The sequence below is a fragment of the Heliangelus exortis genome, chromosome 2, assembly GCF_036169615.1.
Source record: "Heliangelus exortis chromosome 2, bHelExo1.hap1, whole genome shotgun sequence".
Taxonomy (NCBI): Eukaryota; Metazoa; Chordata; class Aves; order Apodiformes; family Trochilidae; genus Heliangelus; species Heliangelus exortis.
Genome location: NC_092423.1, coordinates 134,805,727 through 134,819,907, shown reverse-complemented (window position 1 = coordinate 134,819,907; position 14,181 = coordinate 134,805,727). Strand labels below are relative to the sequence as shown.

At 33.7% G+C, this 14,181-nt stretch overlaps 1 protein-coding gene across 2 annotated transcripts in view; it reads left to right on the top strand.

Annotated features, from left to right (window-relative positions):
• The window catches only part of CSMD3 (CUB and Sushi multiple domains 3), a 544,465-nt gene that overhangs the window by 465,846 nt on the left and 64,438 nt on the right, over nucleotides 1-14,181 (top strand). For both annotated transcript variants that reach the window (XM_071738231.1, XM_071738232.1), the window contains 6 exons: nucleotides 809-889; nucleotides 1,778-1,891; nucleotides 7,599-7,787; nucleotides 8,171-8,317; nucleotides 10,156-10,344; nucleotides 13,877-14,062. In XM_071738231.1, the coding sequence (XP_071594332.1) occupies nucleotides 809-889; nucleotides 1,778-1,891; nucleotides 7,599-7,787; nucleotides 8,171-8,317; nucleotides 10,156-10,344; nucleotides 13,877-14,062 (906 nt within the window). The remainder of the gene's footprint in view (nucleotides 1-808; nucleotides 890-1,777; nucleotides 1,892-7,598; nucleotides 7,788-8,170; nucleotides 8,318-10,155; nucleotides 10,345-13,876; nucleotides 14,063-14,181) is intronic.

Below are 14,181 nucleotides of genomic sequence, written 5' to 3'. Positions count from 1 at the left end.
ACCACAGTGTCTGCACTGTTTATATACTTCAGTGTGACTGGGTTTGGCCAGATTTCTGTCCTTATTGCATTCAGATTGAAAGGGAAATGTATTGTTGTTCAAACGCAGGCCCATCCCCCCCCAAAAAATAAAGCTGTACAATTTCTGCATCCTCTTCCTACTTGCTTTTTAAAAAATCTGTCTCAAAAAACTACTTTGACTGGCTGTGGCATATATGTGTTATAACTCAGAAAATTATTTCACACAAGACTTCAAGGGAGAGGTTGGAAACAGAATTATTCTCTAACCCTATCTGCAGGTGAGATGTGCTCCACAACTATTCATTTATTGGGAAATTTCATATTCGAAGTGCTTCTGTCCATCAGTTATGCTGCCTCTGTATAGTATCTTTTGGATTCGAAAACTCATATTTTTTACAAAATTTCAGAAGTGGAAGAGTTCAGCAGTAAAAATATATTGTAAAAAACCAAAAACAAGCAAAACTAACAATTGCACAGTGCAAAAAGTATCTGCTTTTCAGGAAAGATGACTTAGGAGAAAATTGGCAAACACTTAAAAGCTTCTTAGTTCATTTATGAAGAAAGTTTTGCCACTTAATTTAAATAGCCAATTAAGAACAAAGATGCAGTTTCCAGTTTTTTAACTGTGAAATCCATGTATTTTCTTTCTTTTGATTGTCTTGAAAGTTTCAAAGTAAAGGAATAGATGATTATTTTTATCCTTTGAATATGGACATTAACACAGTTATATGTGCATGTCTGTTCACTGTCTAAGTATGTCAATATCAGCTGCACTTTTTTTTCCTTAGCCTATCAGCTCCGGGTCTGCCAGCCTCCAGCAAACATACCAAATGCTGAAATTCTCACTGAGGATGATGAATTTGAAATAGGTAATGTAAGAGAAAATAAAAGCAATATTTGTTTCGAAAAAGAGGACCACTACCCACAGGAATGTCTTGCTTAAAGGATGGAAATCATGCCTTCAGGCATTCCTTTTCTCTATACTCTGTGGATCTAATATATGTTTCAGGGATCACATATAAGTAACACAGTTAACTCCTTTCTAATGAACTTCATTTTAAGTAAGACAAAGATGACATTCAGACCTTTTAAGACGTTATATTTTTATTCAGCCACCTGTCCTTCAAAGAAATATGACTTACATGAGCAGACATCAGATGTCTGACCAGCTAGTTTTACGCACAGTATGGCAAATAAATTTACTTTTGACATATTCTAATTTTTGGTTAATTATATTAGTAACAAAGGGAAATAACTTTTCATCTTTTTGTACATAAAAACTACGTGAATTTTTTATTTCTTAGCTTAACAAATGACAATTTCTTATTCCCACCATTTAGATATCACCAGTTAACTTCAGTTCATATTTATTTTTTTCCCCTCAGGGTTGTATGGGTTACTGACCTGATCTTGTGTCTTTATTTAGTTCCATAATGGTTATGCAGTAAATTTTATTGCTTAAAGCTTTGTGGACACATGGTTCACACAGCATCAGTCAAACCCAGACACATTAGCAAACTATCCAACTAGAAATGTGGTGGAAAACAGTGATAGATGCAGCATAGTGTGCCACACGATGCTCATTTACCACATTTCTTACACTAATCAAAGTTGTGTATGCCAGAGGTCATTTAGCCCATTATATATGGCCGCAAGAAACTTCATTAATCAATACTGTTTTCAAAGCTAAAAGTCCCAGCTAATTGCAGTTTAATGTTTCTTTTGTTTGCCTGTGTTTTGTCTTATTTTCCGAACAGGAGACATAATAAGATACCAGTGTCAACCAGGCTTTACATTGGTTGGTAATGAGATTCTGACGTGCCGACTAGGTGAAAGGCTTCAGATGGATGGAGCACCACCTACATGTCAAGGTTTTTTTCTGCTTTTTCTTTTCCCCCTGTCCGACCAGCTGAATGGTGATTCTTTAAATGCCCTCCACTATCTCTTTACATAAGATACCATATTGGAAATATTTCAAGGTTTTTTTATGCTGTTTCCAATATTTTCACTGTTTGTTATGGTGAATATGTGTCATAATTAATGTTAAAAATTAGTAATGTTTTCATTAGTGTGATGAGTGTAAAGCAATGCTGATCTACTTTGTGAAAATAATTTCACAGTTCTTTTGGAGGAAGTATAAATTTAATAAATAATGAGATAATCTCATCTAGATCATAAAGTAGAAAAAATATATGGAAAATTAAAAAAAAACACATAGCATGCGTTTGGGTGAACAAGATCACAACATTATTTTTAATGCAATTTTAAGTGCTTCTGGTTTTATTCAGTGTATTCTAAATAATAGGTTTTCTCTGTGTGTGCGAGTATACGTGTGTGTATTCATGTTTGCCTCTTTTAATTGAAAACTGTGAATAAAGAGATATAATGCTATCTCTTTGTTAAATTTCAAAAAATATTATATTCATGCCAACCAGTGCCATCACAGTTAAACCAGTTTTATTAAGCTGACATTTTATGTGCTATGCTGGCATAGAATTTTTCCATCATTTCTGAAGAAAATGCCAGTTTTCTTTCATACTGAACCAGCTAGGGAGCTAATGCAGATAAAATTTACATGTGATTTATTTAAGAAAAAAATAGGTATTATCCTTAAATTTTCAGTGGTGGGCACAAATTTATGTTTTTTTAGTAGATCTTCTATTTATTTCCAGGAAGGTAAATAAGGACATACAGTTATAAACATGTATGATAAGATATTTTGAGGGGAAAAAAACACCGAAAACCCACAGCCTCATGAAAGTTTAATTTATGTAAACTAAAGCAATTTTAAATCTTGCTTGTTGTTGTGCTATTTATTTGTGATCCATCTAGTCCTATGCTTAATATTGTAACATCTACTGCAGGATTAACATACTTTTGCAAATCAGTCATTATAAATGCAGCTGATTTACATTTGTATTAAATGAAAAATAGTGCCATCTGGGTTTTCTACCAATCAGATAACAGTTTTGTGGGGTTTTTTAACACATCAATTTTAGTTAATCAGCATTTCTGTGGAAGACTCATGATGAAAGTTTTGTTTGGAAATATAAAAATTAATTGTGAATAAATCTACTAACTTCACCAGTGAATTTTGACCACTTCTTAGTATTTTCTGAAGTTTCAAACACAATTTAGTTGATAGGAATTTATACATCAGACTATTAATTTTTAAAAATTAATGATGACTACAATAGTCAACTCAATTTTTAGCTGAGAATTGAAAAATTACTGTCTTATATATATACCCTTTTCCTACACTCCTGAAAAACTGGAAGGGTCAACTACTGCTAATGAATTGACTATTTTCCCCTGGTTTTATGCACAAAACTATGCAAAAGTCAAAATCTTTCATCACAATGAATCTTATCCTTAACAATGTAATCTTCTATTGTGAGTTTTAGAGGAACTTTAACACTGATAATTTCTGAAAATCTGTGCATTTATTTTGGTATAATTGTATCTAGGAATAGCTATCAATTCAACATCCCAATCTAAATTAAAATCCTAACTTAGTTGGTTTGGGGCATTTAATGTGTTGAAAACTAATAACCTCAAGGCAATGCTTTAGATTTCAAAATGCTGTAATAGTAGATAGGAGAAACATAGACATATGTGCAGTCCTTGAGGCATTTTCTCAGCAGGTGCTGCTGAAACCGTGTTTATAATCATTGCAAGACCCAAACCAAAAACACAGGAATTATGACTTCAGTTAATCTTTCCTCTGTCACATATAAATGCTAGATATTGGATCAAATAATACTAAATTAGTGTTCTTACCATTTCAGTCTGAAGATGAATTAAAAAAAATTTTAAAAATTAAAAAAAAAATGTTTTAAATGACTATTCAAATTGGCCATCCAGAACAAGCAGCAACATAATTTTCTCTTGTATTTATATATTTAATGTGCAAGTTTGAAGATAACAATATGTAAACTAAATTTCAATATTGAAACACAGACCAATAGAGAGCTTTTTGACTTCTAGAGGCTGCAAACTTATACGCCTAAAATTTCTGTTTTACCTTATTTTAGAATACTGCACTGATTTATGTGTAAGCTACTATCTTTATTTGTCCAGTCTGTAACACATTCCATAAGGATCAGTCTCAAGGAATAAACTCAGCTCTTCTGTTGGTTCAAATTTGTATTAGTTTATTAAATCTTTTACCAGCCAAAGCATATATTTATTATTAGGATTCCTGATGTTAACTTCTGTTACCTTAACCTTTTGTATAACAGACACTAGTCAGTGTTAAGTGAGTTTTGGTTGAACTTTGCTTCAAGTTTTGGCTTCAGATAATTAATACCAACAGTCAACATCATTTTATATATTGAATTTGAAGCGTGCCGCTTAACATAATTTAAATTACAATGATTTAGTTTTGAATCAAGTATATTGCAGTAAAGATACAGTGCTCAATAGCAAGGTAGAAAATTTTGAAACAAAATCTATTTAAGACTTAATTTGATGATTTAATTGTTATAGGTTAGTTTACACCATGTAGAACTATCTAAAACTATGTTGCCTTGTTTCCATTTTTCTCTAATGTGTACCGTTTGGATGATAATTTCTTAAAATTCTTGAAGATATCTTCTTGAGATCAGAAAAAACCCACTAACTTCCACAAGATTATGCAAATGCTTATCATCTTCTGTAACTTTGCCTTTAGTTTTCCTTGACATTAGCTTCTACTTTGAGGATAAAATGAAAGCTTCAAAGTAAGAAGATTCAAACTGTATTTTGCATCATAATTAGAGGACCCTGAGAAAATTCTTGAATGACTTTTAGTTAAATCTCAGCTGTATTAGCTCAGATTCATAAAAAAAATTTGGCAACCTGATTCCCACTGGACTCCATTGCACAGACATAAGTATTAAAGCTCTCTATAAAATTCTTAGGGGAAGTTTATAAGAAAATCCTGAAACTGGGGACAGTTTGCAAAACAGAAGTATATGGAGACAGTAAAACTTGTTGTATATAAACTAATGCAGCCTAATGACTATAGGGTGCTCTTCCTGCCTACCTGCCACACCTCACTGTATGTTCTTATATATGTGTATCTATGTATAAAGCTTGAGAGGATCAGTTCCTTTAAAGTCTATATCACGACTGGCCTCATACTGTAGTTTGACAGATATGAATTTCTTACGTGGAGCAGAGGTGTTGCATTCGGTCTCTTATTAATTAATTGAGACAAACATGGAGCATGGGAAGCAACTATTTAAATTTAGCTCTTAGATGCGAATTTTTAACTTGAGAGATAAATATTTTAAAATATATAGACAGATTCCTTTCTCTTTCTTAAGGTCGTACTGGATGGGGCTTCGAGCAACCTAATCTAGTGAAATATATTCCTGCCCAAGACTTCCCTTTCAACCCAAACCATTCTGTGGTTTCATTGATAAATTCTATAATAGAATTTTTAAAGTTTTGTTTATGAACATGATCACTTTTTTTCTCTCTCTTTCCCTGTTTTTAAGTCTTCTGTTTAGCAGTGTTCAGAATAAACTGCAGGCACTTATTCATGTACCATGAAGCAAAACCAGTTCCTGGAAAAAAGTTCCAATAAGATAGTAATATTAAATATTTTTGTTTAGTAAGACTGTTATTCTATATAGTCCTAGTGAACTCAGATAAATTCAAAATCAAACTTCTTCATCATACTTTTAAACATAATTTCTCTCAATTTAAGCAACTGTTTTAAATTGTAGTAGCAACTTACTTAGAAAGGAGCATTTATTCTGCTAGCATTCTCTATCCCTTCTGAAAATAAGCAATGTTCTCCAGCACAGCTGTTAGTGGGAGATTAATAACTTCAGAATATGATGACTAATATATGAAATAATGATTCTTTAGAGCTATGTGACAGTATGGTAGTCTGCTGAAGAAGTTAGCAGGGATGGCGGAGATGTCTTCTTCTATTCTGCAGCAAACACTCTTTTATTTTAGGATCTAACCTCTCCCAGCAATGTTTTAGACAAAATGGTAGAGCACATTTTTTTTCTGATTTTCTACAGTTAAGTTGTGGAAATTTAAGTGTCAGAAATTAAGAACATCAGATTTTTATAATTTCTCATTCATCTGACTTAGATATATTTATCAGGGAAATAATCTGTCTCTGTATTAGAAGGAGGAAAGTATCCGGTAGTCTGAACTTGAGAGATCACTAGAAAGAAATATGACTGTATAACCAAGTATCTCTCATACACAGACACAAAAAAAAGGAAGTGGTTTGTAGATATGGTTTCAATATGCACATATCATAACTGGCACAGTTAGACATGAGTTATGCTTACCAAAGAACTAAAGGATGATAAGAAATACAACGTTAAAATAAATATGTTTATATATCTCATGATGATATTTGGATGTCTGTTTTTAAGTGGAGCTGAAATTGCCTATTTTTTTCCTCCTAATTTGATATTTATTTCCTCAGAAAATATTTGTCATATTGTGAACTGCTGGACCTGTCTTTAAAAGGAAGCACAATTATTTTAATTACCCAAAGCCAGCCTGAGATTCTCTAGGTCATTTTGAATTACAAAACCAATGTATTGACTGCTAGTCATGTGCTTTGATTTTAAGAACTCTTCTTTGAACCTTCTTTACATGAAAGAAAGAAGTGGGACTTGTATTAGGTGTGGTGAAGTAAAATTTGAATTTTAGTGTTCCTTATTTCATGTAAATGCAACAACTTAACATTTTCTGCTTGCATTGTGCATTTCTGTATCATCTTCTTCTCTAATTAGTTCTACTGAGTCCTATTGAGCAACAAAACATCAGATTGAAGAGTGTGTTCTGTTTTCTAGACCAAAGGCATCCTGTCTAAATAGTACTTACATTGTGTGTAGGTACATCAATGTCCTTGACATTTGATTGATGATTTTAAGATTCAGATGCTGCTTTCTACAGGTTGTGGGAGGGATTGATTACTCTTTATTTAGAATCTGACAACCAAAAATCACAGTGTCTTCAAGTTTTGCTTTCAGTGCAAGACTTTCCCTGGAACTCTTGCTGACAGTAACAGACGTTAAGTCTTAAGGTTCATTTTTTTGAACAATGCAGCAATTCAGCACTTAAGAAAGTCCTACCAGAATATCCTATCTTCTAGAGAATTTGGGAAGAAAAATGCCATGGTAACTTCTGAGGGCTGCAGAATAGCTGTCCGTCACAATCCTCTGGTTGTGTGAGTTGTTCCACCATGTTACAGCTATTCCTGTAATACAATTTTCTGAGCGGGCAGAGAGGTCTAGTTTCTCCTGTTTGTTTCCTAGACTGTGTGTTAACATTCATACAGTTTATGTGATTGGTCTTTTGATTCTCATTTAGGGAGGCAGCTGAGTCACATTTTACACTACTCTAGTTGGCCCGGTTTATTCTCCAGTAGTGGTGATAGTGACAGGAGCATTGCTGTTTTGCATCCCTCTCCTGCACGTCCTTTGTTGAAGATATGTTATCAGACTTTAAGGAAATAAAATTAATAATGCAGATCATTTTTACTTGAGAAAAACTTGTCACCCACATGAAACAGAAATAGTGAACTTTAAATTCTTAACCAATCTTTCTGCTTCACAGTGCTCTGTCCAGCCAATGAAATACGTCTGGATTCAACAGGAGTAATACTGAGCCCTGGATATCCTGACAGCTACCCAAATCTTCAGATGTGTGCATGGACCATTACTGTGGAAAAGGGTTATAATATCAGCATGTTCTTTGAATTCTTCCAGACTGAAAAGGAATTTGATATACTTGAGGTGTTTGATGGTAATTATAGGATACACAACTTTGGATGATACTTTTTCTCTATAGATGCATTTTTTTTTTCTACGTGTATTCTATCTGCAATGTATTTACATTAAATGTATTTTTAAATATTAAGTAACTATTTGGACTTGTTGTGCTGAAAAAAAGATTTTGGATTACTGTTTCAAAATTGTCCTGCATTAATTATGTTTAGAAATAATTTTGTTTCTGAATAAATATATATTCTCTACTGTACAACATGTAATGACAATTTTGATTTTTAATTCAGATTAATTTACCATTTTAGCTTAGTAAAAATGTAGTTTAGTTTTCTATGTATACTGTTTGCATATAATTTATTGCATGTTATTTCAAACTGTAACTTTTTTTTTCCTTGTATCAAGGACCAAATAGTCATAGCCCGTTGCTCATTTCTCTCAGTGGGGACTATTCATCTTCTCTAAATATAACCAGCAACAGCCATGAGGTTTTTCTCCGGTGGTCAGCAGATCATGGCACCAATAAAAAAGGCTTCAGGATAAGATATATAGGTATGTAAATAAGACTTTCTTTAATGTGTGTATAATTTAAATATGTAACATTTATTTATATGAAAAGGATAATGGAAGCTTTATTTTGTAACATTACTTGACCATTATGAGAGGATATCCCATCTGTTTTGTATATGAACCTGATGATACTGATCTTGTGAGGAGAAAAAAAGCCACGCACCATAAGTAGGATATATAAAACATGTGCTCTGAAGAGATTTCAGCAAATGTTTCACAGGACCTTAAAATGGCACAAATTGGTACTAAAGGTAGAAGAAGAATCTTCATTTTCTCTCTCACATCATTTATTTGCACTTATGTACCTCTTCTCTTCATTCTGGGTCTTTATGCTCTTCATTATTTATCACCACTGGAGGGACAGAGAAAGAGGTGGCAAGAAGGCAGCAGTGAGCAGCTATTAGGTGAAAAAACTGTGAGAACCTGGAGGACTGAGCTCTTTAATTTAAGGTTCAACAGAAGTAGAAAACTGTATTAAAGAGATCAATTGTCAAAAAAGCCAACATTGTGTGTATTATTAATTCAAATGAACATATTTAACAATAGTGTATGAATATGATACCTAACAAAGACTGATTTTTATATAATTGCTTTCATAGAAATATTATACAATATCCATCTTTACAATATAATAATATTCATTAATAAAGCTAAAGTAGATGTCTTGCAATCTACTGAAATTATACAAAAAATATATTTGATTTTTTTGCCATGACGAAAGACATTAAATATGCAGAATGAAAAGTACTGGAGATAGCATCTGTAAGTGCTAGAGAAGTTATTGGCATAAAACAATTTCCTTTAAACAGCGGAGAAAGTAATGGAGAATTAATATTAAATTCTTCTTTTTGCTGTAGATTATTGTTTTCCTGACTCTATTTTTGCCTACTTCAATATGTACTGAAAAATAACAAGTTTCTACAAAAATATCATTGTCATCCTTCCCTTCAGAAGAGGACATTTTTCTCAAAGATCCAATGTTTGTTGCATAGCTAGTTAAAAGTAACTATTTTCACTGGGTATAGTAACTCCTGGATTCATTAAAAGAGAAAAAAGAGAAAGATCTCAAAGGCCTTTTCCTACTGTCAGTGAGAGAACTGTTGAGACGTAGACGGGAAGTGTTTACCAGTTGTCTGTTTCACTCAAAAAATACAGGTATATTTTCTCATAAAGATGTAGAGGTGTTATGAATCTCTAGTTCTTCCAAGAGTATAAGGCCAGAACGATTTAATGTAGGGAAGAAAATTCTTTCCTACCATGTGCTCTGAAACATCAGATAGTGCTTCTCATTCTGCTGCTTGATTTAATAATTGGTGAACAGCCACTTCCCCTCTGACCAGGAGAAGCTTGTACATGAGAAAACCATTGATGTGAACAAAGTCATGGGGCATAGAAAGGCTTAAAGAGCAAGTGAAGCATCACTTTTCTATTTGCCTAAGAAAACAGATAACAATAGTTAGAAATATTTCTTGGAAGCATGAAGGAAGCACTTCAAAACAGGCTTCCATCTTAATCCAAGATGGGTTAGCCAAGATGTCTACTTTCCCATTTTGTAGAAGAAAAATTGTCCTTGAACAAAAACAGAGAGGAAGTTAAATACACACACACACACACGTATATATATATATAAAGCCCTATTCTTTCATCTTTATACTTAGTGAAATTGATTGCATGCATAATCAGTATACAAAATACAACAACTTCAAGTGATGCTTTCTCAGCTTGTTACAAGATACCCACTTAAATTAACAAGAATTTTTCAAGAATTTTCACCTGAATTCTAAATGCATCTTTTATTTATTCAATATTTATGTTTAAAGCTCTCTACTGTAGTACTCCAGAGTCCCCTCCACATGGTTTCATTGTCAGTCAGACAGGTGGACAGCTCAACAGCATGGTTCGCTGGGCTTGTGATCGAGGTTTTCGTCTCATTGGGAAAAGTACTGCTGTATGCAGGAAGTCTCCATACGGTTATTACTCATGGGATGTTCCAGTCCCAGCTTGTCAAGGTAAATTCTTTTATCATCAAATAACACACCCTAACAAACTTCCTTTTCTCTTGTATAATGTAAGTCATTGTTTTTCTGACTTAAAATGTATAGAAGGTAATAAGTTATGGTTATGGTTCTGTACAAGAAATTTTTCCTCCTAGTAAAGCTTAGAAAACATGTTTTTTTTAAAAGATGGTATCTCAACAGAACTTGGTATGACTGGGAGATACTAAAACCAATCTACATTACTGGGGGGTGGGGAGGGGAAATCCTACAAATATAAAATGTGAATTTATTCCTAATGCTCTCTTTAGAATATTTTGTAAATTCTTTCATCTTGATCCAAGAACTATATAGAAAACAGAAATACCTGAAACTTACTACATAGCTAGAAACAGGAAAGTGGTCAAAAAAAACATGCCTGTGATGCCATTCTAATCTTTCACGGCTTTCGCTGAAATTTAAAAGAAAATTCACTGTGTTAACTGCAGTTTTTTCAGTAAAATATATAGATGTGTTTATTCATAATGTGCATATTTTTCTCTGGTTGACCAGTGGAAATGAATGCTATAGGAATGTTCTTGCTAATTTCCATTTTTTAATTTTTTTTTTTATAAGAAGTTCTTAAACTGAATGTTTTTAAAGTAAAACTGCCAACCCTTTGTCAAAGACTATAGGCAGTGCATTTGCTACATATCATTCTTCTGTGTTTTCTTATCAGTTATCTAAAGATGCCTTCATGACAGTTATTTGTGAAACTTGATCAGACATATCAAACAATGAGGAATGGAAAAAAAATGGAAACAAACAACTTATCAAATTCAATAAGCAGATTATTTTTCTAAAAATAGAGTTCAGTAATACAAATACTTGTAGCACTCAGATAATACTTTGGGAACAAGTGGAGTTAACTGCTTAGTAGTCTAGTGGTGTCTGATCAAGCACAAAGACTGTTGGTACCAACTATTAGTATCCTGAGAATTATTTAATGTATGTATTAATTAACTGTTAATTATAATAATGCATGTAATTAGTGCTAGCTTTGACACATTATATGAATTAGTGTTTTTTTAGAACAGCATAATATAGAGAATGAGCATTGTTTTAACTATTGAAATGTTCAGTTACAATTTACTGACTGTTTTGCCAGGTGCTACTATTGCTTTCTCTTTATATTTTAAATCTGTTTCTGTACCATTACTATCTCTTCTGAATACCTCTTCCCAACTCCTCTTCCCAACATTACATGATTCTTGATTATAATTATGAAATACTTCCTTGTAAACAATGTCTCAGATAGGCCTCATCAGAAATCAGTGTTAATATATTATAATATCATATACGGGTAAGAAGCAAATGCTTTTACAGGAATTCAAGATAGAGATGTTAAGAAAGTAAGGTTTAAAACATAACACTGCATCCAGAAGAATCCTCTTGCTCAGTAATCTAAACTGGCCAAAATAGCAGACATAATTGTTGCATAACTGGTGATTGTTATGCAAATTGTAATAAAGCATTACAAAAATAAAGGGCATTGCTGATTGCTGAAGGAGACAGAATTTACAGTATGAGAACAAGTAGTGCTGTAGCATTTGTTGATACTCAGGATCATAAGCAACAGTTATTAGAATGTTACATGTCTTTTGGAGATGATTATTAGTTTTTAAACCCTGCTGAATGGTGTCCCTGATGTAACTGGAAGTGGACTTGTTTCTGGCATCTCCTCAGCAGCCTTAAGTAGGAGTATGTGGGGCAGAGGGGGGGTCGTTGATTGAAAACGTCATGTGAACTGGCAATGTGTACTTGCAGCCCAGAAAGCCAGCTGTACTCTGGACTGCAGCAAAAGAAGAGACACCAGCAGGTCAAGGGAGGAGTTTCTCCCCCTCTACTCCTTTCTTCTGACCCCACCTGGAGTACTGTGTCCAGTTCTGGAGCCCCCAACGAAAGAAAGATATGGAGCTCCTGGAGTGAGTCTAGAGGAGGGACATGGAGCTGATTTGAGGGATGAAGCACCTGTAATGTGACAGCTCTGAGAGATGAGGTTCTTCAACCTGGAGTAGAGATGGCTCCAGGGAGACCTTACAGCATCCTTCCAGTACCTGAAAGGGGCCTTCAGGAAGGCTAGACAGGCACTTTCTACATGGGCTTGTATTGATAAAACAAGGGTTAGACATTTTAAGCTGAAAGTGGAGAGATTTAGATGAGATATTAGGGAGAAATTCTTCACTGTGAGGGTGGTGAGACACTGGTGACACTGAGACACAGTTTGCCTAGAGGAGTTGTGTATGTCCCGTCCCTGGAAATCTTCAAAGCCAGGTTGCATGGAGCTTTGAGCAGCCTGGTCTAGTAGAAGGTGTCCCTGCTTATGGCAGAGGGACTGGAACTAGATGACCCTTAAGGTCCCTCCCAACACAAACCATTCTGTGGTACTGTGAATATTGTCTGAAATTTCTTTCGTGGCTTTGAAGGCAGAGGTTAGCTTGGCAAGGTATGCAGGTGTCCTGATTTCATGTTTTCTCCCAATTCAAACATATTTTAACAACAATCCTGTCACATCAGTTCTGTAAGTTTTGATAACATTAGTGGTTTACATGTATCTCAGCTGTGATTTTTAATTTTGATACAGCTCCACACTTACTTTGCTTATGAAGTGGATTTGTCTTTGGTCAGATCATCTCAACAACATGAGGAGAAAAAAACCACATTAGTCTTCTTTTATCAAGTTGGAGAGGCTTAACTTTTCCTGTCTCTGCATAGGCAACATAGGTGGTCTCTTGGGGTTCAAAATTCTACTGCAAAGGAAACTACTTAAGAATTAAATACCTAACCACCCCTCTTTTGTCTTTATCTCCTTTTTTTATTTTTTTTTTTTTTATTTTAATCTGACCTGCATTAAATGCATGATGTTAAAAATGTGGAAAATACTTGGTTTTGATTTTATTCCCAAACCAGACATAACATTATTTAATTATTTAACATTATAGAATTGTATCTTCTCTTGATATTTCCTTTATACTGAATAATTTAAAAGGGAAAAAAAGAAGCTTATAATTTAATTTGCCAACTTTCTATATTTTCAAGAATGGTATTTTCTTTCTGCTTTGCAGGAGAAGAACAAGCGTGTGTTGAAATTTAATTCTAGTTCTTTCCCAGAAGTCACACAGTACATATAGAAAAAATCTAAAGTGTAAACTACATTCAAAGTGTTTCAGACTGGTGCTTTAGTCATTCAACCATGCTGATCGTATTTTTTCCATATATTCTCTGTTGTCTCTTCTTTTATCATCTTCGGAATTCTTAGTGGATACCTTCAGAGTTACTCACCATTTTTCTCTTTTTAACTTTCTCCTTCAAAAGACTTCCTCAGATTTAATTCCCTAAAATTTTAAGGCAATTTATTTTTAGGCTTAAAAAATGTATTAATGAGTTTGGTTTTTTTTTTAAATTAATTTAGACTGATGATGTTAGTGTATAAAATTAGGCAGTGGATGTTTTGAGATAAGTAAAAGCATATAGTGAAGATCTAAAATAACTTTTTCTTTTTACTCAGCAATATCCTGTGGAATTCCTAAAGCTCCATTAAATGGTGGGATATTAACTACAGATTACTTGGTTGGCACTCGGGTTACTTACTTTTGCAATGATGGATACAGGCTATCAGCCAAGGAACTTACTACTGCAGTCTGCCAGCCAGATGGCACCTGGAGCAATCACAATAAAACTCCTCGCTGTGTAGGTAAGTAACATGAAATATCTCCAGTGAGTAGGAAATTGGATATACATTTTATTTATTTATCCAATAGGATCTTCACATTACTTAAACTTTCAGCTTCAGGTTACTTTAATGTGTGAATG